We start from the raw sequence: 26,059 nt of genomic DNA, 5'->3' as shown, positions 1-26,059 counted from the left end.
TTTGCAGTCGTTTGTGAAAGATACTCCTGACTTGCTCCGCCGTCTTGATGGCCTTACTGTTGGCCCTGAGGCATTTCTCGCAAGTATTGATGTGGAGGCCCTCTATTCCTCGATTCCACATGAGAAGGGCCTGGAGGCCGTATCATTTTTCCTCCGAACGAGAGGTCAACACTTGCGAGAACATAACCACTTCATCCTTAAACTCCTCCGTTTCTGTCTAACTCACAACTATTTCACATTCAACCGCCACGTCTACCACCAGCTGAGGGGGACGGCCATGGGCAGTCCCTGTGCCCCGGCCTACGCGAACCTCTTCCTCGGCTGGTGGGAGGAGACTGTGGTTTGGAACGGTGATCCTGAGGAGGAAGGTTGCTCTATGTATCGTGTCACAGAATTGTGGACACGCTACATAGATGATGTTTTTTTGATTTGGACGGGCTCTAGAGATGACTTTAAGGTTTTTGTTGAACGGCTCAATCACAACACTATTGGGCTTTTTTTCACATCCGTAATTGAGTCTATGTCGTTGCCCTTTCTGGACATCCTCATCTCTAAAGGTTCGGATGGTGAGCTGGTAACATCGAATTTTAAAAAACCGACAGCTACTAATGCCCTGCTCCATTGGGGCAGCCATCACCTCGAACATCTCAAAAGAGGTATCCCTAAGGGACAATACCTTAGAATTCGGAGAAACTGTTCCAATGAGGCTACCTTTGAGTCTCAAGCCAGGGAATTGAGAAAGAATTTTGAGGATAGGTGCTATCCATCTGGAGTCCTCAAAAAAGCGTATCACGATGCGAAAAGTAGAGATAGGACGACCCTGTTGAACTCTACTCGTGATACACAGATTGATGAAGTGGTGCGGTTCATTACCACATTTGACAATGGTGCCACCCGCGTAAGGGATATTTTCAAAAGACACTGGTCCATCTTACAGATGGATTCAGATATCTCTCAATTTCTGGGCGACACCCCAGCTATCACGTACAGAAAAGCACGTTCACTTAATGACAGGTTGGTTCATAGCCATTTCCTGGGCTCTTCTAATGAAACTTGGCTGAGAAGCAACATTACAGGATGTCATAAATGTGGACACTGTACGTTTTGCCAGCATGTCAATGTGGGGAACAGCTTTGTAAATAATGCTACTGGTAGGAAATACGTTATTAAACAGTTTATGAATTGTAGCACCAAAGGAGTCATATATAAGGCATCATGTTCGTGTGGCATTGAGTATATTGGCAAAACTATTAGGGAATTTAAGAAAAGAATTGGCGAACATTTGGGTGATGTGGTACATGGGAGGGATACCCCCATAGCCCGTCACATTAATCTGATGCATGATGGTCATTCCAAGAATCTTAAATTTATGGCCATTGAGAAAGTCACTAAACCCACACGAGGAGGCGACTGGGATCGGTTGCTTCTCCAGAAAGAGGCCAAATGGATTTTCTATCTCAATACCGTTACCCCTAATGGGCTTAATGAGCAAATTAATTATAGTTGTTTTATTTGAACTGGCCTCTTTTCCCACCTTTTTTGTAGTCTTTTTGAATATTACACAGTCAATCAATTAATATCTGTTGTTGCCTAAATCCTTTAGTCACCCAGCATTCTTGGGATTTGCATGTAAATTGTAATTTATATTATATGGGATCGTTGTCTGTGTTTTTGTTTGTGTTTTATTGTCTGGTAATCTTTTGGCCGCTGGAGGGTTAACTTTACCCTCCCCCCCTCTTTTCTTAGTGCTCTGTACAATGGGTTATGTCACCTTGCATGTACTTGCGGTGTATTACACCCCCTATTTCTTTACAGTTGTGCTACGTTGGGGTTTATTCTATAGACCGTCCGTGTGGTATTTCCCCCCTTTTTTATAGTGGGGTTCATTTACGGAATGGTGACTTAAGTCTGCAGGGTCTAATGACGGGTGTGAGTGTTTATTTTCCGTTTCATTCACATGGGAGTGATGTGCCCATGCGTTGCGGGTAGGTGTGCGTCTTTAAATATCTAGCAACCTTATCCGTCTGCCCCATACATGTTATGCAGCGTGGTCTTTGCAAGCGCTGGGGAGATATCACGTTTTTACTCTCTTTGCGCATGTCCGCGGTTGCTGTATCTTTCACCGCCATCACTGTGTTTTGTACCCCAGCGTTTCTGTCGCTTAGCGACCGTATGTTTTCTGTGCGCATGTCCAATGACGTCGCTCAGTTAGCCACGGTTAGCTTCCGGTTTTCTCTACGCATGTCGGCTGCTGCCGACTCGCTCCATACTCATTGCGGCGTCTGTTTCCTCGTGGCTCATGGCGTGTGACGCCATCATAGAGGTCAGTCTTGCTACCTCTGCCTACTACGCTGTATGTATTCTCCTGTATGAGATGTTTTTGTTTCAGTGGGCGGGATTATGGGCTTACTGACGGGCACACTATTGGTTACCTATAACATCCACACAGATTACGTATTTATCCCATTGCAAGTAGCTAATTACTTTTTGGGCCACTGCCTATTTAAGGACCAGCCCCACACTTCGTCCACCCTCCGCATGATAGCATAGGGGGTGGCAGCAACTTATGTCTCCCTTTTGAGCACTTATCTCTAGAATCAAGCAGGTCCCCTGATGATTGGCTTGAAGGAAACGCGTCGGGACTGACCACAGGGAGAGTGCAGGGCATGCTGGTGCAGGGGTAGCTGTGGACTGCCCTTGTAAGGGCAGGAGTTTTGGGGTTAGACTACTGTTAGCCCCATAGGGAATGACAGGGTATTGCCAGTTCCCTTCATTACATCCCGGACTATCACCTGAATAAAAGGTCTTCCGGGTCTCCTGCCTATGTATCCTGGAGTTGGTGAGAATGTTCCATTTTCTTTACCTTAACTCTTACTGTTAATACCGTGGTACAGGTGTCATGTTTGTGTCTATTTTACATGCAACCAAATATATGTACTATTGCTTCATGATCCATTTGTAATTGTTTCTGACAGCTATTGTATGAATCATATATTGGTCTGCTTTTCATCTGCAAGCATCTTTGCAGGTGGTGTTTTTGGAATCCTTTTAGGGGTCTCCTGTTGCTGTGTCTCTTTGATGAGACATTACCCCTAGTGTTTTTATATCACTTTTGGGTGACTTTTTTTCTTTTGATTTATACTTTTATATAGTTCTAGTAAAAGTTATGTTTTATCTCCACTTGCGCTGTAATTAGTATTCATTGTTCTAGTGGGTATATCTGTGCTGTTTATCCACATCCAGATTGTTTTGCTTTTCTTTTTTCTTCTATCCAGTCTTGCAGAGGACACGGGTGGAGCAATGCACCAACACCCCCTGTATGGAGCTGGCCTTCCAGTGTGAGTGATGGACTCCATGCTCCACCACAGCTATTAACAGTCCGGCTACTTATTGAAGCACTTTCCGTGCAGACAATACCTGGAAATAATGTCGGACAACCACATGTGAATTCACCCCATGGAATGGATTTCTGCCTCTGCCATATCAGCATCAGATCTTTCAGACTTGAGAAACTTCCATTTAATCAGCTCCCAAGAACTTTTAGGGACAGGAAACTCCGTTAAACTATTTAATAAAAGATTTAGGCTATGTGCACACGCTCAGAATTATTTGCATTTTTTTCACGTTTTTTCGGTCGTTTTCCACAGAAAAAACACCCAAAAAGCTTACAATAAGCATCCCATCATTTTAATGCATTCCGCAATTTTTGTGCACATGCTGCGTTTTTTTCTGCGAAAAAACGCATCGCAGTAAAAAACGCAGCATATTCATTAATTTTATGGATTTTTCACATTTTTGCCGCTATATTATTGTATTAGGAAGCTCTGGAAAAAAAGGTGAAAAATCTGCAAAAAAAGGCCTAAAAAACGCGATAAAAATGCGGAAAAAAACTCGTGCGGATTTCCTGCAGAAAAAGTCTGGTTTTGTTCAGGAAAATTCTGTTGACATTCCTGAACGTGTGCACATAGCCTAAATGAGGAATAAAAGGATCTTCATACCACTAGGGCCAAAATGAGTAAAGCACAAAACTGTACATATCCCATTCCATCATGGATGTTGCATTCTGCTTTATCATCACAAGATGTCAGGATTTGTACTATTCTTGCTCCATGAACTCGCGCGGAAATAAAAAAAAAAATCTACAGGTTTAGACAAAGCAAGTTTGTCAGGAAAAAGTTTTCATCCCATTAAACAGTGCACAGCTGTGCCTCCTCTGAGCAGCATACAAATGTGATGCAAACACTAGACAACAAGAAAGATATGAAGACAGAGCTGCACTAGCCCTGAAACCCAAGACAGAAGAGAGACAAAAAGGAAAAACTTGAAGAATTAAGTCCACATCTTCAAGTGGAGAGCACTCGGAAATCTGTGTGTGGATTGTGCACTTATAGGAAGAAACTTTAGTCCTGGAAATTCAGACTAACTATGGCTGTATTATGCACCTTCCTTTTGGGTTTAAAGCCCCTTCTCCTTACTGTATTTCTTTTGGTTTGTGATGGTCAACGTAGTACTGAAGAAAGTGGTGGACCTTCCTGCTATGGAGGTTTTGACCTGTACTTTGTATTGGACAAGTAAGTGCATTGATTAATTACTTTGCATAAGTTGTGTAGAACAATACCCTTCTACCTTTTGCTTTAACAGACCAAAAGTAGAATGATAGATTTTATGCCAGGATTGAGGTTATTTGAGATGTTCCTCCAGAATAATAGTGGAAATTCTGCAGATTGACTCTCAGCTGCAAAAGTTTATTTGATCGCTTATGCAGTTGGGTTCTTGGCCTAGAGTCAACAGAGGACTAAAGAGTACCGTTCCAGCCTTAGGTCAGCTCATGACCCACTTTACGATGATGACCAGTAGGATATTTAAAGAAACCTATTTCTACGTTCTCCAGACACTTCAAAACGTAGTCATTGGGATTATCTCAGAATCTGTAATGACTTTATATGATAGAGATGTTTGGTAAAGAGTCTTTTTTGTCAGTTCTATTCTTTTTAACGTGACTAACTTGGCATCAACGCAGAAGTGCTAGGGTTTGCAAAAAAAAAGCAAGCCAGTAGAATTTCAGGTGACTTGTACTATATTGCATGCAGATATAGAAAGGCGGAAATTGCCATATGACACTTATACTTATTGTGATGTGGTTTTCAGGTAAATGAGGTATATTATCTTGAATTAAAGAGTTATAATTATGCAAAAAGTATGCAAACCTGGTGAATAAAAAGACAAAGAAGAGTTTGAGATCATGGAGATATTTACTGTCTGGACATTATCGAGAAGCGAACGTTGTAATGAACACGTAGGTTGTTTTTTTTTCTGCCAGTGAAAAACTAGAAAGCTGTTTGCAGACCTACACATGCAGGGCAAATGGCAGGCAGATGTGGGCTTGGAAAATAACAATGGAATACCTTTACAGGCTGCATCACGTTCACCTCCTCCGTATATGCTCACATGACATAATATCAAACTGGCACTAACACATTGTGATACAATCAGGTGGGTAGATGAAAGGGTACAATAATATAGATCCTGTAGATTCTGTGCAGGGTAACTGTAGCGTATTGCCAACATGGCATGATCACATATGAATTCCAAAAATTGATGTGATCAATGCAGTCCAGCCACATCTTTCTTTACATAATTGGGAACTACTTGTCCAACATTTATGCAAGTATATGGTTGAAAACTATTATTGAATAGTGATGCAGAATTACCAGGAAGTTATAGGCATAACTACCAGGACACTATAGGCAGAACTACCAGTGCACTATAGGCAGAACTACCAATGCACTTTAGGCTGAACTACAAGTGTACAATAGGCAGAACTACTGGGGCACTATAGGCAGAACTACCAGGGCAGTATAGGCAGAACTACCGGGGCACTTTAGGCAGAACTACCAGGGCAGTATAGGCAGAACTACCGGGGCACTATAGGCAGAACTACCAGGGCAGTATAGGCAGAACTACCGGGGCACTATAGGCAGAACTACCAGGGCAGTATAGGCAGAACTACCATGGCACTATAGGCAAAACTACCAGTACAGTATAGTCGGAACTACCAAGTCACTATAGGCAGAACTACCAGGGCACTATAGGCAGAACTACCAGGGCACTATAGGTGGAACTACCAGGGCACTATAGGCAGAATTACCAGGACACTATAGGCAGAACTACCAGGGCACTATAGGAGAACTACCAGGGCACTATATGCAGAACTACCAGGGCACTATAGGCAGAACTTCCAGTACAGTATAGGCGGAACTACCAGGGCACTATAGGCAGAACTACCAGGACACTATAGGCAGAGCTACCAGTACAGTATAGGCGGAACTACCAGGGCAATATAGGCGGAACTACCAGGGCACTATAGGCAGAACTACTAGGGCACTATAGGCAAAACTACTAGGGCACTATAGGCAGAACTATCAGGAAACTATAGGCAGAACTTCCAGGGCCCTGTAAGCAGAAGTACTAGGGCAATATAAGAAGAACTACCAGGGTATTTTAGGCAGAAATACCAGGACAATGTAGGCAGAACTACCAGTATAATGTAGGCAGAACTACGAGGGCACTATAGGCAGAACTACCAGGACACTATTGGCATAAACACCTGTTCACTGCAGATATAACTATCAGGGTACTATAGGCAGAATTACCAGGGAACTTTAGGCAGAACTACCATGTCACTAAAGGCAGAACGACCAGGGCAATATAGGCAGGACTACCAGGGCACTATAGGCATAATTACCAGGGCACTATAGGCATAACTACCAGGGCACTATAGGCAGAACTACCAGGGCACTATAGGATGAACTATCAGGCAATATAGGATGAACTATCAGGCAATATAGGCAGAACTACCAGGGCAATATAGGCATAATTACCATGGCACTATAGGCAATACTAAGTGCCATTATACATAGGACATCTGTATATAGTAGACAGTGTATAGTGTCAATGTACAGGAACACACTGACTCACCAGTGATGTCTCTAACTAAAGTCCTTCATCTTTGCTTTTCTTTTTCATGCAACCCAGACCACCATCACTTCTTTTAGCCAGGACTCGTGTCTGCATAAAATAACACAGTTATCTAGAGCGCCGGTTCCAGATCACATTCCCCAATTTTTCCCTTTCTTCTACACTACACTTCTGAGTACAGGCATGCATGCATTAATATATGATTGTTTATTATTAGTGATCAGCGAATATTCTTGTTGCTCGGGTTTTCCCAAGCACGCTCGGGTGACCTCTGAGTATTTGTTAGTGTTCGGAGAGTAAGTTTTCATCGCCTCAGCTGAGTGATTTACAGCTATTAGCCAGGCTAAGTACATGTGGGGGTTACCTGGTTGCTAGGGAATCCCCACATGTAATCAGCCTGGCTAATAGCTGTAAATTATTCAGCTGTGGCGATGAAAACTTAATCTCTGAACACTAACAAATACTCGGAAGTCACCCGAGCATGCTCGGGAGAACCCGAGCAACGAGTACACTCGCTCATCACTAGTTATTATGCAATCCACCATTCCAAATATAGACTATAATCCAATACTGTGCCATTCACTAACTATACATAGCCACTTTTCCCACCTAATATATACATTAATTAGCACCTATACTCTTTCCCCCAATTCATTACCAGTCACTTCATCCTCAACACCCCACACTATGTACCTCCCACTTTAACCCTGATTCATTATATTTGCATGCCCCTTTTGCCCCAATTCATTGTCATGTCTTCTCTCTCTCCCACCCTCTATTCATTGTCAACTGCTCTCCCCCACATTCAATACATCATTTACTCCCCCACCCTCAAAATTCATTATTATTTGCTCTCCCCAAGGTCATCATTTGCTCTCCCCACCCTCCACCTTCAATTCAATTGCTCTCCCCATCCCTCACACTAAATTGATCATTTGCAGTCCTCCTCACCCCCCACTTCATCATTTGCAGTCGCCCGTCCTGTCCCTCCACTTCTTCATTTACAGTCCCCATCCCACCACTTTAATTTGCAGTCCCCCTTACTTCATCATTTGAAGTCCTGTATCCCCCTCACTTCTTCATTTGCAGTCCCTCATCGCCTCTCACTTCATCTGCAGTCCCCCTTATTTAATCATTTTCAGCCCCCTATCCCCCTCTCACTTCATCACTTACAGTCCCACCTCAGACACTTTATCATGTGCAAACCCTCCCCCCACACACTTCATATGCTCCCCCCACACACTTCATATGCTCCCCCCTCCCCCACACACACTTTATCATGTGCAGTCCCCCTCCCCCACTTCATCATGTGCAGTGCCTCCCCTCAAACACACTTCATCATTTGCAGCCCCTTTCCCCCTCTTCATCTTGTGCAGTCCCCCAAAGAGACACTTCATTAATTGCAGTCCCGCTCCCCCAACTTCATCATGTTCAGTCTCCCCTCAGACACACTTCACCATTTGCAGTCCCTCTCCCCCCACTTCATCTTCTGCAGTCCCCCAGACACACTTCATCTTTTGCAGTCCCGCTCCCCCCACTTCATCTTGTGCAGTCCCCCCAGACACACTTCATCATTTGCAGTCCCGCTTCCCCCCACTTCATCATATGCTGTCCCTCCAGACACACTTCATAATTTGCATTCCCACTCCCAGCCACTTCATCATGTGTAGTCCCCCTTACCCCAACGTCATCATGTGCAGTCCTCCCCACTTCATCATGTGCAGTCCCCCATATCCACCAATTCATCATATGCAGTCCTCCTCAATCCCCACTTCTTCATGTGCAGTCGTCCGTCCTGTTCCTCCACTTCATCATTTACAGTCCCCATCCCCCCACTTATATTTGCAGTCCCCCTTACTTCACCATTTGCAGTCCCCTATGCCCCTCACTTCATCAGTTGCAGTCCCTCATTGTCCCTAACGTCATCTGCAGTTCCCTTTATTTCATCATTTGCAGCCCCCTATCCCCCTCTCACTTCATCATTTACAGTCCCGCCTCGGATACACTTTAACATGTGCAAACCCCCTCCTCCCACTTCCTCAGACACACTTCATCATTTGCAGTCCTCCTCTACCCACTTCATCTTTTGGAGTCTCCCTTACACCCCAACTTAATCATGTGCAGTCCACCCCCGCTTCATCATGTGCAGTTGCACTCATCCCCAATTCATCATGTGCAGACCTCCTCACCCCCCACTTCATCATGTGCAGTCCCCTCATTTCATCATGTGCATTCCCCCTTCCACCCACTTCATCATGTGCAATCCCCCTCCCCCACTTCATCATGTGCAGCCACCCTACTTCATCATGTGCAGTCCCCCTCCCCCATTTCATCTTGTGCAGTCCCCTTCCTGCCCACTCTATCTTATTGTTCAGTCCCCCTCCCCCCACTTCATCATGTGCAGTCCCCCTTCCCACCACCTCATCATGTGCAGTCCCACTCCCTCCATTTCATTATGTGCAGTCTCCCTGGCCCTCAGACACACTTCATCATGTGCAGCCCTCCTCCCCCATCTTCATCATGTGCAGTCCGCCTCCTCCCCCTCAGACATACTTCATCATGTGCAGTCCCCTTGTCCCCCTCAGACACACTTCATCATGTGCAGTCCCCCCTCAGACACACCATCATTTGCAGTCCCCCTCCTCCTCCCCTCATCTATTTAATTCATTTTATAAAGAAGACAAAAATGTTTTTCATACTTACCACCCTGATGATCCCCTGCAGCAGGTGCCGTTACCTGACCTGAAGTACAGAGAAGACAGAGGGAGCAGGAGCTGCACAGCCGTCAAGGTTAGATGGCTGTGGAGCTCCGAGAAAGCTCCCGGGTCACAGCGCCGACGTGTGCGCCGCAGTGCACAACACTTTAGTGCATGATGGGGCTGGGTGAACAGAAGCACAAGAGCGGGACCTCAGACCTGCAGGCCCTCCTCTGTATTGCAGCTTACTGGGCCCCATACAGCAGTAAGGGCAGTAATTCCGTGTTGACGGCCCTGGGCATAACTACCAGGTCACTATAGGCAGAAATACCAGGGCACTATAGGAAGAACTACTATGGCACTATAGGCAAAATTACAAGGGTACTACAGGCAGAACTACCAGGTTACTACAAGCATAACTACCAGGGCACTAAAGGCAGAACTACCAGGGTACTATAGGCAGACCTACCAGGGCAGTATAGGCAGAACTACCAGGGTACAATATGCAGAACTACCAGGACACTATAGACAGAATTGCCATGGTACTATAGACAGAATTACCAGGGCACTGTAGGCATCAACTACCAGGGCACTATAGGCATCAACTACCAGGGCACTAAAGGCATAACTACCAGGGTACTATGGGCATAACTACCAGTGCACTATAGGCTGAACTACCAGGGTACTATAGGCATAGCTAACAGGGTACTATAGGCATAACTACCAGGGTACTATAGGCATAACTACCAGGGTACTATAGGCATAACTACCAGGGTACTATAGGCATAATTACCAGGGTACTATAGGCATAGCTACCAGGGTACTATAGGCATAACTACCAGTGCACTATAGGCTGAACTACCAAGGCACTATAGGCATAACTACCAGGGTACTATAGGCTGAACTACCAGGGTAGTTTAGACAGAATCACCAGGGCACTAAGGCATAACCATCAGAGAACTATAGGCAGAACTACAAGGGCACTATAGACATAACTACCAGGGTACTATAGGCAGAACCATCAGAGAACTATAGGCAGAGCTACAAGGGCACTATAGACATAACTACCATGGCACTATAGACAGAACTACCAGGACACTATAGGCAGAACTACCAGGGCACTAAATGCAAATTGCCTCATCAGAGAAGAAGAGGACTTGAACTCTATAGTGCCACCTATTGGAAGTAGCGATCCTACACGTCATAATCAACCCTTTAACGAGTCTTGTAATATGACAATATTATTACAAGACTTGTTAAAGGGTTGATTGTGACTTGTAGGATCGCTACTTCCAATAGGTGGCACTATAGAGTTCAAGTCCTCTTCTTCTCTGAAGAGGCAATTTGCATATTAAATTTCCCAGAGGAGCATTACATGGTGAATAAGCCTTACCTTGACAAGCCAGATCAGGTATGTCACTCTCCACAAGGAGAAACCTTACCCCTTAGACCTCAGAGCACTATAGGCATAACTATCAGGACACTATAAGCAGAACTACCAGGGTACTATCAACAGAACTACCAGGGCACTATAGGCAGAGCCACCAGGGCACTATAGGCAACAACAACAAGGGTACTATAAGCATAACTACCAGGGCAGTATAGGCAGAACTACCAGGATACAATATGCAGAACAACCAGGGCACTATAGGCAGAACTACCATGGCACTACGGACAGAATTGCTATGGTACTATAGGCAACAACTACCAGTGCACTATAGGCAGAACTACTAGGGTATTATAGGCAGAACTGCCAGGGCACTATAGGCAGAACTACCAGGGCACTATATGCAGAACTGCCAGAGCACTATAGACAGAACTACCAGGGCACTGTAGGCATCAACTACCAGGGTACTATAGGCATAACTACCAGGGTACCATAGGCAGAACTACCAGGGTACTATAGGCAGAACTGCCAGGGCACTATAGGCAGAACTACCAGTGCACTATAGGCAGAACTACCAGGGTACTGTAGGCAGAACTACCAGGGCACAAAAGAGCACAGTGGGCAGAACTACCAGGGCACTATATGCAGAACTGCCAGGGCACTATAGACAGAACTACCAGGGCACTGTAGGCATCAACTACCAGGGTACTATAGGCATAACTACCAGGGTACCATAGGCAGAACTACCAGGGTACTATAGGCAGAACTACCAGGGCACTATAGGCAGAACTACCAGGGTATTATAGGCAGAACTGCCAGGGCACTATAGGCAGAACTACCAGTGCACTATAGGCAGAACTACTAGGGTATTATATGCAGAACTGCCAGGGCACTATAGGCAGAACTACCAGGGTACTATAGGCAGAACTACGAGGGCACTATAGGCAGAACTGCCAGGGCACTATAGGCAGAACTACCAGTGCACTATAGGCAGAACTACTAGGGTATTATATGCAGAACTGCCAGGGCACTATAGACAGAACTACCAGGGCACTATAGGCAGAATTACCAGGGCAATATAGGCAAAACTGCCAGGGCATTATAGGCAGAACTGCAAGGGCACTATAGGCATAACTACCAGGGCACTATAGGCAGAACTACCAGGGCACTATAGGCAGAACTACCAGGGCACTATAGGCAGAATTAACAGGGCAATATAGGCAAAACTGCCAGGGCATTATAGGCAGAACTGCAAGGGCACTATAGGCATAACTACCAGGGCACTATAGGCAGAACTACCAGTGCACTATAGGCAGAAATACCAGGGTACTATAGGCATAACTACCAGGGCACTATAGGCAGAACTACCAGGGCACCACAGACAGAACTAACAGGGCACTATAGGCAGAAATACCAGGGAACTATAGGCATAACTACCAGGGTTCTATAGGCTGAACTGCAAGGGCATTATAGGCAGAACTACAAGGGCACTATAGCCATACCTACCAGGACACTATAGGCAGAACTACCAGGGTACTATAAACAGAACTACCAGGGCACTATAGGCAGAGCCACCAGGGCACTATAGGCAACAACAACAAGGGTACTATAGGTGTTATGGACCTGGTGGTTAGGAGCACCCGGAACAACCTGATGGTTAAACTCACACAAGACAAGCTCTGGGAAGTGGGAACTCTGCTGACCGCAACCCCTAATCCTATCACACAACTAGAAATAGCCGTGGAGCGTACCTAACTCGACCTAGACGCCTCTTCACAGCCTAAGAGCTAACTAGCCCTAGAAATAGAAAATAAAGCCTACCTTGCCTCAGAGAAATTCCCCAAAGGAAAAGGCAGCCCCTTACATATATTGACTGTGAGTAAAGATGAAATCACAAACACAGAAATGAAACAGGTTTCAGCAAAGGGAGGCCAGACTTACTAAACAGACTGAGGATAGGAAAGGTATCTTTGCGGTCAGCACAAAAAACTACAAAAAGACCACGCAGAGTGTGCAAAAAGACCTCTGCACCGACTCACGGTGCGGAGGTGCCACTCTGCATCCCAGAGCTTCCAGCTAGCAAAACAAAATCATGATAGCAAGCTGGACAAGAAAACAATGAACAAATAATTAACTAGCAGGGACTTAGCTTCTGCTGGAGTAGACAGGTCACCAGAAAGATCCAAGACCGAACTGAACCAGTACAAGAATATTGACAGCTGGCATGGAGTAACGATCTGAGTGGAGTTAAATAGAGCAGCCAGCCAACGAATAAATTCCGTCACCTGTGGAAGGAACCTCAGAAGCAGCAGCTCCACTCACAGCCACCAGAGGGAGTCCATGGACAGAACTCGCCGAAGTACCATTCATGACCACAGGAGGGAGTTCGATAACAGAATTCACAACAGTACCCCCCCCCTTGAGGAGGGGTCACCGAACCCTAACCAGAGCCCCCAGGCCGATCAGGACGAGCCAAATGAAAGGCACGAACTAGATCGGCAGCATGAACATCAGAGGCAAAAACCCAGGAATTATCTTCCTGACCATAACCCTTCCACTTGACCAGGTACTGGAGCTTCCGTCTCGAAATACGAGAATCCAAAATCTTCTCCACCACATACTCCAACTCCCCCTCGACCAACACCGGGGCAGGAGGATCAACGGATGGAACCATAGGCGCCACGTATCTCTGCAATAACGAACTATGGAACACATTATGGATGGCAAAAGAAGCTGGAAGGGCCAAACGAAATGACACAGAATTGAGAACTTCAGAAATCTTATACGGACCAATGAAACGAGGCTTAAACTTAGGAGAGGAAACCTTCATAGGAACATGACGAGACGATAACCAAACCAAATCCCCAACATGAAGTCGGGGACCAACACAGCGCCGGCGGTTAGCGAAACGTTGAGCCTTCTCCTGGGACAATGTCAAATTGTCCACCACATGAGTCCAAATCTGCTGCAACCTGTCCACGAAAGTATCCACACCAGGACAGTCCGAAGGCTCAACCTGCCCTGAAGAGAAACGAGGATGGAAACCAGAATTAAAGAAAAAGGGAGAAACCAAAGTAGCCGAGCTGGCCCGATTATTAAGGGCGAACTCAGCCAAAGGCAAGAAGGACACCCAATCATCCTGATCAGCAGAAACAAAGCATCTCAGATATGTTTCCAAAGTCTGATTAGTTCGTTCGGTTTGGCCATTTGTCTGAGGATGGAAAGCCGAAGAAAAAGACAAATCAATGCCCATCTTAGCACAAAAGGACCGCCAAAACCTCGAAACGAACTGGGAACCTCTGTCCGAGACGATGTTCTCCGGAATGCCATGCAAACGAACCACTTGCTGGAAAAACAATGGCACCAAATCAGAGGAGGAAGGCAATTTAGACAAGGGTACCAAATGGACCATCTTAGAGAAGCGATCACAAACCACCCAAATGACCGACATCCTTTGAGAGACTGGGAGATCTGAAATAAAATCCATGGAAATATGCGTCCAGGGCCTCTTCGGGACCGGCAAGGGCAAAAGCAACCCACTGGCACGAGAACAGCAGGGCTTAGCCCGAGCACAAGTCCCACAGGACTGCACAAAAGAACGCACATCCCGTGACAAAGAAGGCCACCAAAAGGATCTAGCCACCAAATCTCTGGTACCAAAGATTCCCGGATGACCCACTAACACCGAACAATGAACCTCAGAGATAACTCTACTAGTCCATCTATCAGGGACAAACAGTTTCTCCGCTGGACAATGGTCAGGTCTATCAGCCTGAAATTTCTGCAGCACACGCCGCAAATCAGGGGAGATGGCAGACAAAATTACCCCCTCTTTGAGAATACCCGCCGGCTCAGGAACACCCGGAGAGTCAGGCACAAAACTCCTTGACAGGGCATCAGCCTTCACATTCTTAGAGCCCGGAAGGTACGAAACCACAAAATCGAAACGGGAGAAAAACAGCGACCATCGAGCCTGTCTAGGATTCAACCGTTTGGCAGACTCGAGATAAGTCAAATTCTTGTGATCCGTCAGGACCACCACGCGATGCTTGGCTCCTTCAAGCCAATGTCGCCACTCCTCGTATGCCCACTTCATGGCCAACAACTCTCGATTGCCAACATCATAATTGCGCTCAGCAGGCGAAAATTTTCTAGAAAAGAAGGCACATGGTTTCACAACCGAGCCATCAGAACTTCTTTGCGACAAAACAGCCCCTGCTCCAATCTCAGAAGCATCAACCTCGACCTGAAACGGAAGTGAAACATCTGGCTGGCACAACACAGGGGCAGAAAAAAAATGACGCTTCAACTCCTGAAAAGCCTCTACAGCCGCAGAGGACCAATTGACCACATCAGCACCTTTCTTGGTCAAATCAGTCAACGGTTTAGCAACACTAGAAAAATTTGCGATGAAGCGACGGTAAAAATTAGCAAAGCCCAGGAACTTCTGCAGGCTCTTTACAGATGTCGGCTGAGTCCAATCATAAATGGCCTGAACTTTAACAGGGTCCATCTCGATAGTAGAAGGGGAAAAAATGAAACCCAAAAATGAAACCTTCTGAACTCCAAAGAGACATTTCGACCCCTTCACAAACAAGGAATTCGCACGAAGGACCTGGAACACCATTCTGACCTGCTTCACATGAGACTCCCAATCATCCGAAAAGACCAAAATATCATCCAAATATACAATCATGAATCTATCCAGGTACTCTCGGAAGATGTCATGCATAAAGGACTGAAACACAGATGGAGCATTAGAAAGCCCGAATGGCATAACCAGGTACTCAAAATGGCCCTCGGGCGTATTAAATGCTGTTTTCCATTCATCGCCCTGTTTAATTCGCACAAGATTATACGCCCCTCGAAGATCTATCTTGGTGAACCAACTAGCCCCCTTAATCCGAGCAAACAAATCAGACAGCAGCGGCAAAGGGTACTGAAATTTGACTGTGATCTTATTAAGAAGGCGGTAATCAATACAAGGTCTCAAAGAGCCATCCTTCTTGGCCACAAAAAGAACCCTGCTCCCAACGGTGATGACGACGGGCGAATATGACCTTTCTCCAAGGATTCCTTTATATAACTCCGCATAGCGGCGTGCTCTGGCACAGATAAATTAAACAGTCGGCCCTTAGGAAACTTACTATCAGGAATTAAATTAATAGCACAATCGCAATCCCTATGAGGAGGTAGGGCACCGGATTTGGGCTCTTCAAATACATTCCGTTAATCTGACAAAAACTCAGGGACTTCAGAAGGAGTGGAAGGCGAAATTGACAGCAATGGAACATCACCATGTACCCCCTGACAATCCCAGCCGGACACAGACATAGATTTCCAATCTAATACTGGATTATGGACCTGTAGCCATGGCAACCCCAAAACGACCACATCATGCAGATTATGCAACACCAAATAGCGAATATCCTCCTGATGTGCAGGAGCCATGCACATGGTCAATTGAGTCCAGTACTGAGGCTTATTCTTGGCCAAAGGCGTAGCATCAATTCCTCTCAATGGAATAGGATGCTGCAAGGGCTCCAAGAAAAACCACAGTGCCTAGCAAAGTCCAAGTCCATCAAATTCAGGGCAGCGCCTGAATCCACAAATGCCATGACAGAATAGGATGACAAAGAGCAGATCAAAGTAACGGACAAAAGAAATTTCGACTGTACCGTACCAATGGTGGCAGACCTAGCGAACCGCTTAGTGCGCTTAGGACAATCGGAGATAGCATGAGTGGAATCACCACAGTAAAAACACAGCCCATTCCGATGTCTGTGTTCTTGCCGTTCAACTCTGGTCAAAGTCCTATCACACTGCATAGGCTCAGGCCTATGCTCAGAGAATACCGCCAAATGGTGCACAGCTTTGCGCTCATGCAAGCACCGATCGATCTGAATGGCCAAGGACATAGACTCATTCAGACCAGCACGCGTGGGAAATCCCACCATGACATCCTTAAGGGCTTCAGAAAGACCCTTTCTGAAAATTGCCGCCAGGGCACACTCATTCCACTGAGTAAGCACAGACCACTTTCTAAACTTCTGACAGTACACCTCCACTTCATCCTGACCCTGACACAAAGCCAGCAAGATTTTCTCTGCCTGATCCACTGAATTAGGTTCATCATAAAGCAATCTAAGCGCCAGAAATAACGCATCTACATCACGCAATGCAGGATCTCCTGGCGCAAGGGAAAATGCCCAGTCTTGAGGGTCACCACGCAACAAAGAAATAATGATTTTTACTTGTTGAACGGGGTCACCAGAGGAGCGGGGTTTCAAAGCTAGAAACAATTTACAATTATTTTTTAAATTCAGGAACTTAGATCTATCCCCAGAAATCAAATCAGGAATTGGAATTCTAGGCTCTAACATCGGATTCTGAACCACAAAATCTTGAATGTTTTGTACCCTTGCAGTGAGATGATCTACACAAGAGGACAGAACTTGAATGTCCATATCCACACCTGTGTCCTGAACTACCCAGAGGTTAAGGGGAAAAGAAAGACAAAACACACTGCAGAGAAAAAAAAATGGTCTCAGAACTTCTCTTATCCCTCTATTGAGATGCATTAATACTTTTGGCCAGCTGTACTGTTGTGGACCTGGTGGTTAGGAGCACCCGGAACAACCTGATGGTTAAACTCACACAAGACAAGCTCTGGGAAGTGGGAACTCTGCTGACCGCAACCCCTAATCCTATCACACAACTAGAAATAGCCGTGGAGTGTACCTAACTCGACCTAGATGCCTCTTCACAGCCTAAGAGCTAACTAGCCCTAGAAATAGAAAATAAAGCCTACCTTGCCTCAGAGAAATTCCCCAAAGGAAAAGGCAGCCCCCCACATATATTGACTGTGAGTAAAGATGAAATCACAAACACAGAAATGAAACAGGGTTCAGCAAAGGGAGGCCAGACTTACTAAACAGACTGAGGATAGGAAAGGTATCTTTGCGGTCAGCACAAAAAACTACAAAAAGACCACGCAGAGTGTGCAAAAAGACCTCCGCACCGACTCACGGTGCGGAGGTGCCACTCTGCATCCCAGAGCTTCCAGCTAGCAAAACAAAATCATGATAGCAAGCTGGACAAGAAAACAATGAACAAATAATTAACTAGCAGGGACTTAGCTTCTGCTGGAGTAGACAGGTCACCAGAAAGATCCAAGAGCGAACTGAACCAGTACAAGAATATTGACAGCTGGCATGGAGTAACGATCTGAGTGGAGTTAAATAGAGCAGCCAGCCAACGAATAAACTCCGTCACCTGTGGAAGGAACCTCAGAAGCAGCAGCTCCACTCACAGCCACCAGAGGGAGTCCATGGACAGAACTCGCCGAAGTACCATTCATGACCACAGGAGGGAGTTCGATAACAGAATTCACAACATATAGGCATAACTACCAGGGTATAGGCAGAACTACCAGGGTACAATATGCAGAACAATCAGGGCACTATAGGCATAACTACCAGGGCACTACGGACAGAATTGCTATGGTACTATAGGCAACAACTACCGGGGTATTAAAGGCATAACTGCCAGTGCACTATAGGCAGAACTAACTACCAGGGCACTATAGGCAGAACTACCAGGGCACTATAGGCAGAACTGCCAAGGCACTATAGGCAGAACTACCAGTGCACTATAGGCAGAACTACCAGGGCACTATAGGCAGAACTACCAGGACACTATAGTCAGAACTACCAGGGCACTATAGGCAGAACTACCAGGGCACTATAGGCAGAACTACCAGTGCACTATAGTCAGAACTACCAGTGCACTATAGGCAGAACTACCAGGGCACTATAGGAGAACTACCAGGGCACTATAGGCAGAACTACCAGTGCACTATAGGCAGAACTACCAGTGCACTATAGTCAGAACTACCAGTGCACTATAGGCAGAACTACCAGGGCACTATAGGAGAACTACCAGGGCACTATAGGCAGAACTACCAGTGCACTATAGGCAGAACTACCAGTGCACTATAAACAGAACTACCAGTGCACTATAGGCATCAACTACCAGTGCACTATAGGCAGAACTACCAGTGCACTATAGGAGAACTACCAGGGCACTATAGGAGAACTACCAGGGCACTATAGGCAGAACTACCAGGGCACTATAGGCAGAACTACCAGGACACTATAGGCAGAACTACCAGTGCACTATAGGAGAACTACCAGGGCACTATAGGAGAACTACCAGGGCACTATAGGCAGAACTCCCAGTGCACTATAGGCATCAACTACCAGTGCACTATAGGAGAACTACCAAGGCACTATAGGCAGAACTACCAGGGCACTATAGGCAGAACTGCCAAGGCACTATAGGCATAACTACCAGGGCACTATAGGCAGAACTACCAGGGCACTATAGGCAGAACTACCAGGGCACTATAGGCAGAACTACCAGGGCACTATAGGCAGAACTACCAGTGCACTATAGTCAGAACTACCAGTGCACTATAGGCAGAACTACCAGTGCATTATAGGAGAACTACCAGGGCACTCTAGGCAGAACTGCCACTGTACAGCACTTTTGGTAGGGCTCAACCGCATACTGTATTTCGTGCTAACCTAGAGTGCTGGAAGCAAAAATTTAAGACTGGATGCAAACACTACAGATTTGTTCCAGATTTTGACTTGAAAAATTGCCATCAAAATTCTGCTATAAAGGTGCAAGGCAATATGGATCATTGAGAAATTTTAACCCCACTTGCTCACAGCGGAAAAAATCTGCAGTTGATTATAAATTTGCTGCAGATTTTCAGATCTACAAAGTGCTCTATGTTGTGAATTTACTCTGCAATGCAATAAGTGATATCTGCTGCTGAATCAGCATGAAGATCCACACTGGTATTTCACTATGGATTTTGGCACTGATTTTTAGGCTAGTTCCACATTGTAATATAACCTTATCTTTAAAATGACTGAAGATCACTGGAAAGAGAAGCAGTAATAGTCATAGAATGCAACGTGAAGGCCGAAATAATCAAAAGCCTTTCATGATCTGATGGAATGGGGCATCGTGCCAAGTGGGCCCCGTGGGGATTTGTATGTCACTGAGCGGTATTTTAGTTGGGTATTATAAGGGTATTTTATTGGGTCTAAAAATATTGTATCACAGTTTTTCACTTTCTTCTAAATTTCCATGTGAAATGTGAAGATTACTGTGGATCGGTGCTGAATGCGTGCACATAGCCGGAGGCAGAAAATATAGCTGAGCCAGCTGTTTTCCTTCTTCAGCAGAGTGTGAGCGTGCATTCCTGCTGCAGATCTGCCAGCTGCGCTCATGGAAGTTGTCTTAGAAATTTCTGGCCCAAGGCAATATTTATAGAGAAATGTTGAGAGACTATCTGCATGGGCTTCATATTACTTTTCAGCGTTCCATCGATATTGTATGTTTGTACATTCACTCCTGATCTATAAAACAAAATACATTTATGACATCATTACATTCGCCGAGCTTCCCAAATCATTCATCCTAGGAAACATCGGCAGTCAAAAAGTTACCGGTATATGTTCTGCCTCATAAAAATGGCAGAAGCCTATGTAAAAGCTAAGTGTGCAAAAGCTGAATCTGGCACAACTCATTGTGACGTCACCATGCGCTATCTCTGGTTTTACATAGGCCTGCCAGTTGGCTTATATTTCAGGGTTATTAGTCAACATCCACAATGACTGAAGTTAAATAACACAATTCAGTTCTGCTACTTACGATTGTACACTTAGTCAGGGTCTGTTTTAGTGATGTTGGGGCTTTGGTTAGGCTCCTGCCTGTAACTTAGGTCACGTTCACACTATATCCGTATTTGGTCTGAGGTAAAATACTGACCACATACTGAACGTGTGAATATGGCCTTGGACAAATTTACTTATATATATAATACCACAATATAGTGCCAAGATAATACTGACCTGTATAGTTAATTCATTATGCAGCATCAAAATAATATTTCTATGTCATATACAGGTGCATCTCACAAAATTAGAATATCATCAAAAAGTTAATTTATTTCAGTTCTTCAATACAAAAAGTGAAACTTACACATTATATAGAGTCATTACTAAGAGAGTGATCTATTTCAAGTGTTTATTTCTGTTAGTGTTGATGATTGTGGCTTACAGCCAATGAAAACACAAAAGAGCTTGAAAATGATTTTAAAATCCGAAATGTTGGCCTACTGAAATGTGTGTTCAGTAAATGTACTCAATACTTGGTTGAGGCTCCTTTTGCATCAGTCACTGCATCAATGCGGCGTGGCATGGAGGCAATCAGCCTGTGGCATTGCTGAGGGTTTATGGAAGCCCAGGGTGCTTTGATAGCAGTATTCAGCTCGTCTGTATTGTTGGGTCTGGTGTCTCATCTTCCTCTTGACAATATCCCATAGACTCTCTATGGGGTTAAGGTCAGGCGAGTTTGCTGGCCAATCAATCACAGTGATACTGTTGTTTGTAAACCAGGTATTAGTACTTTTGGCATTGTGGACAGGTGCCAACTCCTGCTGGAAAATGAAATTTCTATCTCCAAAAAGCTTGTCGGCAGAGGGAATCATTGAGTGCGCTAAAATCTCCTGGTAGCAATTTTATTACCCAGCAGGACTAGGCACCTGTCCACACTGCCAAAAGTACCAATAAAAACACCAGTGTCACTGTGCTTGATTGGCCAGCACACTCACCTGACCTTAACCCCATAGAGAATCTATAGGGTATTGTCAAGAGGAAGATGAGAGACACCAGACCCAATAATGCAGACGAGCTGAATACTGCTATCAATGCAACCTGGGCTTCCATAACACTTCAGCAGTGCCACAGGCTGATTGCCTCTATGCCATACCGCATTGATAAAGTAATTGATGCAATAGGAGCCCTGACCAAGTATGGAGTGCATTTACTGAACATACATTTCAGTGATAACGAACCCAGCTGCATATCAAATGCTAGGAAATGGGGCACTTATGGTAGCCCACCCTAAAAACAACTACACCAACTCCAAGAAACATAGCAAAGTAGGAGAAAAAGGAGAACTAGGTGATAATTTTAATAAAAAACAGTATAAATCTTTTAATATTAAATATTAAAAGATCAAACAAAATCACACTATATAAGGTAAAGTGAACAAAAGACGTGAGCACTGCTGCGGGGATGCCCGGACACTCACGCCGACAAGCGGTGGACACTGCGTCAGGTCCCGGATCCAATAAGCTCCCAGCCATGATAAGACTAGGGCAGTCTTTTTCCAGTGTTTCCCACTGGACCTACTAGATTACGCTCATCTAGCGATACACAGTCACTCTGAAGTACGTAACTGATGAAGGCCACACGAGGCCGAAACGTTTTGTGTACTACGAAATAAATTTCAAGTTGCATTGAAGTCGAGTGCCAGGTTCTTTATATTTAATATATAAGGTAACACATACTCCAAGAAGATACAAACAGGGAAAGAGGTCACCACTAGGGTTGAGCGAAACGGGTCGGCCATTTTCAGAAGTCGGTATCGGAATTCCGATCCCGAGTTCCGATATGTTTGCAATATCAGAAATCGGTATCGGAATCCATATTTAAGTGTAAAATAAATAATTAAAATAAAAAATATCGCTATACTTACCCTCTGACGCGCCCTGGTACTAACCGGCAGCCTTTCTTCCTTCAAATCAGCGCTTGCAGGACCTTGCGGTGACGTCGCGGCTTGTGATTGGTTGCGCGAGCGGTCACATGGGCGGTCGCACGACCAATCACAAGCCGTGACATCACCGCAAGGTCCTGCAAGCACTGATTTGAAGGAAGGAAGGTTCCCGGTTATTACCAGGGCGCGTCCGAGGATGAGTATAGCGATATTTTTTATTTTAATTCTTTATTTTACACTTAAATATGGATCGCAGGGCCTGAAGGAGAGTTTCCTCTCCTTCAGACCCTGGCAACCATTGGAAACCCAATGCACTGCATTGGGTTTCGAGTTTCGGCCGACCCCGACCCCGACTTTTTTATAGGATCGGACGATTTCACTCGACCCGACTTTTGAAAAAGTCGGGTTTTGTGAAACCCGACCCGATCCTATAAAAGTAAAAGTCACTCAACCCTAGTCACCACCTCAGCAATGCAAAATATAAAGCATTAATACATAGCCATAGTGCATAGAAGACTACAGAAAAGAGTGCCCCTACCAAATGAAGTGACGCGAGTCACACAAGGGAACACATAAAAATACGAGGGGACAGACTTACCAAGGCCTGTGAATTGAAGAGGTGGTGACTCCAAGGAAGGATACCAGCCACAACACGCGTTTCGCTGGCACAAACGCATCTTTCTCAAGGGGATGATTACAATGTGCAAATAGGACCTTAACCCCTTCACCCCCGGAGCTTTTTCCGTTTTTTCGTTTTTGTTTTTCGCTCCCCTCCTTTCCAGAGCCATAACTTTTTTATTTTTCCGTCAATATGGCCATGTGAGGGCTTATTTTTTTTGCGGGACGAGATGTACTTTTGAACGACATCATTGGTTTTACCAATATCACACTTGTTTTTTGTTTGGCTTTTTTGCTAGGTTCACCAAATGCTAAAACTGACCTGCCATTATGATTCTCCAGGTCATTACGAGTTCATATAAAATAAAAAAGAAGTCTAGCACTCATCTTCAGCAAACGTGGAATAGATTTATTTGTAGCACTTGAAACGTTTCAGTCCAAAGGGACTTTCATCAGTCACGTGCTAATGATAGCCAGTAGGGCTGTGTTCATGGGAAAAGAAACAGTACCCAATCAATGTACAAAGATGCCGCCACTCTATAGGGCACAAAGGATAGGAGTAATATAACTTAGGCAGAGTGCTAATATTTGTTGGGGCGATGACCACCTATAAAGTAAAACACCTGCAGTCTGAGGATGATGGTAAAAGGAGAAAAAGAGGCACGACCTCCAGACACGGAATCCACCGCAAGTCTGGAGGTCTTTTTCTCCTTTTACCATAATCCGCAGACTGCAGGTGTTTTACTTTATAGGTGGTCATCGCCCCACCATATTAGCACTCTGCCTAAGTTATATTACTCCTATCCTTTGTGCCCTATAGAGTGGCGGCGTCTTTGTACATTGATTGGGTACTGTTTCTTTTCCCATGAACACAGCCCTACTGGCTATCATTAGCACGTGACTGATGAAAGTCCCTTTGGACTGAAACGTTTCAAGTGCTACAAATAAATCTATTCCACGTTTGCTGAAGATGAGTGCTAGACTTCTTTTTTATTTGATGGTCTGGGAACCTAGTCTATGCACCATTTAGTGACTGTGCACACGGTGTTTTCAATTACGAGTTCATAGACACCTAACATGTCTAGGTTATTTTTTATCTAAGTGGTGAAAAAAAATTCCAAAGTTTGCTAAAAAAAAATAAAAAAAAAAAAATAATTGCACGATTTTCTGATACCCGTAGCGTCTCCAATTTTCGTGATCTGGGGTCAGGTGAAGGCTTATTTTTTGCGTGCCGAGCTGATGTTTTTAACGATACCATTTTGGTGCAGATACGTTCTTTTGATCGCCCGTTATTGCATTTTATTGCAATGTTGCGGCGACTAAAAAAACGTAATTTTGGCGTTTTGATTTTTTTTTCGCTACGCCATTTAGCGATCAGGTTAATCCTTTGTTTTTATTGATAGATCGGGCGATTCTGAACGAGGCGATACCAAATATGTGTATTTTTGATTTTTTTTTTTTATTATTGTTTTATTTTGATTGGGGCGAAAGGGAGGTGATTTGAACTTTTATATATTTTTTATTTTTTTATATTTTTAAACACTTTTTTTTAAATTTTGGCATGCTTCAATAGCCTCCATAGGATGCTAGAAGCATGCACTACACGATCGCCTCTGCTACATAGAAGTGAAGTACAGATCACCTCTATGTAGCAGAAAGGCAGGTGTACTTTGAACGCTGACCACAGGGTGGCGATCAAAGCAATCGGCCATCAACAACCATAGAGGTCTCAAGGAGACCTCTGGTTGTTATGGCAATGCACCGCTGACCCCCGATCATGTGACGGGAGTCAGCTGTGCGACCACTTCGTGCTGCGTGGCCGGGAGCGCTAGTTAAATGCCGCTTGACGGCGGCATTTAACTAGTTATTGGGCGCTCATTGCACGCACATGTCAGCTGTACAAAACAGCTGGCATGTCGCAGCTTTGAGGTGGGCTCACCGCCGGAGCCCACCTCAAAGCGGGGGATCTGCCAGCTGATGTACTATTCCGTCAGCTGGCAGAAAGGGGTTAAAATAGTCCTCGTGATAGATCACATGGTCATAATGGACCAATCATAATGGCATCTGCGGCGCATGCGCAGTGCACGCATCAGGTCCCGCAGCAGCCAGGGCATCAGATACCACAGCGCATGCGCCGAGGATATAGCGATGTCCGGCGGCATAAGGAGCTGATGAGCCACACCACGCATGCGCACAGCCAAAAGAGGGCATACGGAGCGAACTATGATATTCCCAGCAACAGTACAAGGTATAAATATTGCAGATACACTAAGGACAAAGCCGAAGTGATCATACATAGAGGTAAGCATCATAGTCATTATTAACAGGAGGAGAAAATAATAATCTTTATTTTTATATAGCGCTAACAAATTCCGCAGCGCTTTACAGTGTGCACACATTATCATCACTGTCCCCATTGGGGCTCACAGTCTAAATTCCCTATCACTATGTCTTTGGAATGTGGGAGGAAACCGGAGAACCCAGAGGAAACCCACGCAAACACAGAGAGAACATACAAACTCTTTGCAGATGTTGTCCTTGGTGGGGTTTGAACCCAGAACTGCAGTGCTGCAAGTCTGCTGTGCTAACCACTGCGCCACCGATTAAAGTAGATCACCCTTATTAAACAACATCAACAAATGAAAACAGTACATCTAGAGCCACAGCCACATAAGAATAAAGGGAGCACGATTCAATTGTAGCTCAACAGTCCATATACATTCACACAATAGTGCAAAACTCC

The 26,059-nt window shown here is 45.0% G+C and overlaps 1 protein-coding gene across 1 annotated transcript in view; it reads left to right on the top strand.

The window, feature by feature from the left end:
- Positions 1-4,189: 4,189 nt before the first annotated feature.
- The window catches only part of ANTXR1 (ANTXR cell adhesion molecule 1), a 320,379-nt gene continuing 298,509 nt past the window's right edge, over positions 4,190-26,059 (top strand). The window contains exon 1 of the mRNA XM_069766572.1: positions 4,190-4,571. Within this exon, the coding sequence (XP_069622673.1) occupies positions 4,426-4,571 (146 nt within the window). The 5' untranslated portion in view covers positions 4,190-4,425. The remainder of the gene's footprint in view (positions 4,572-26,059) is intronic.

The sequence above is a fragment of the Ranitomeya imitator genome, chromosome 4 (genome assembly GCF_032444005.1).
Source record: "Ranitomeya imitator isolate aRanImi1 chromosome 4, aRanImi1.pri, whole genome shotgun sequence".
Taxonomy (NCBI): domain Eukaryota; kingdom Metazoa; phylum Chordata; class Amphibia; order Anura; family Dendrobatidae; genus Ranitomeya; species Ranitomeya imitator.
The sequence above is the reverse complement of the archived record's forward strand: the minus strand, read 5'-3'. Positions and strand labels throughout refer to the sequence as shown.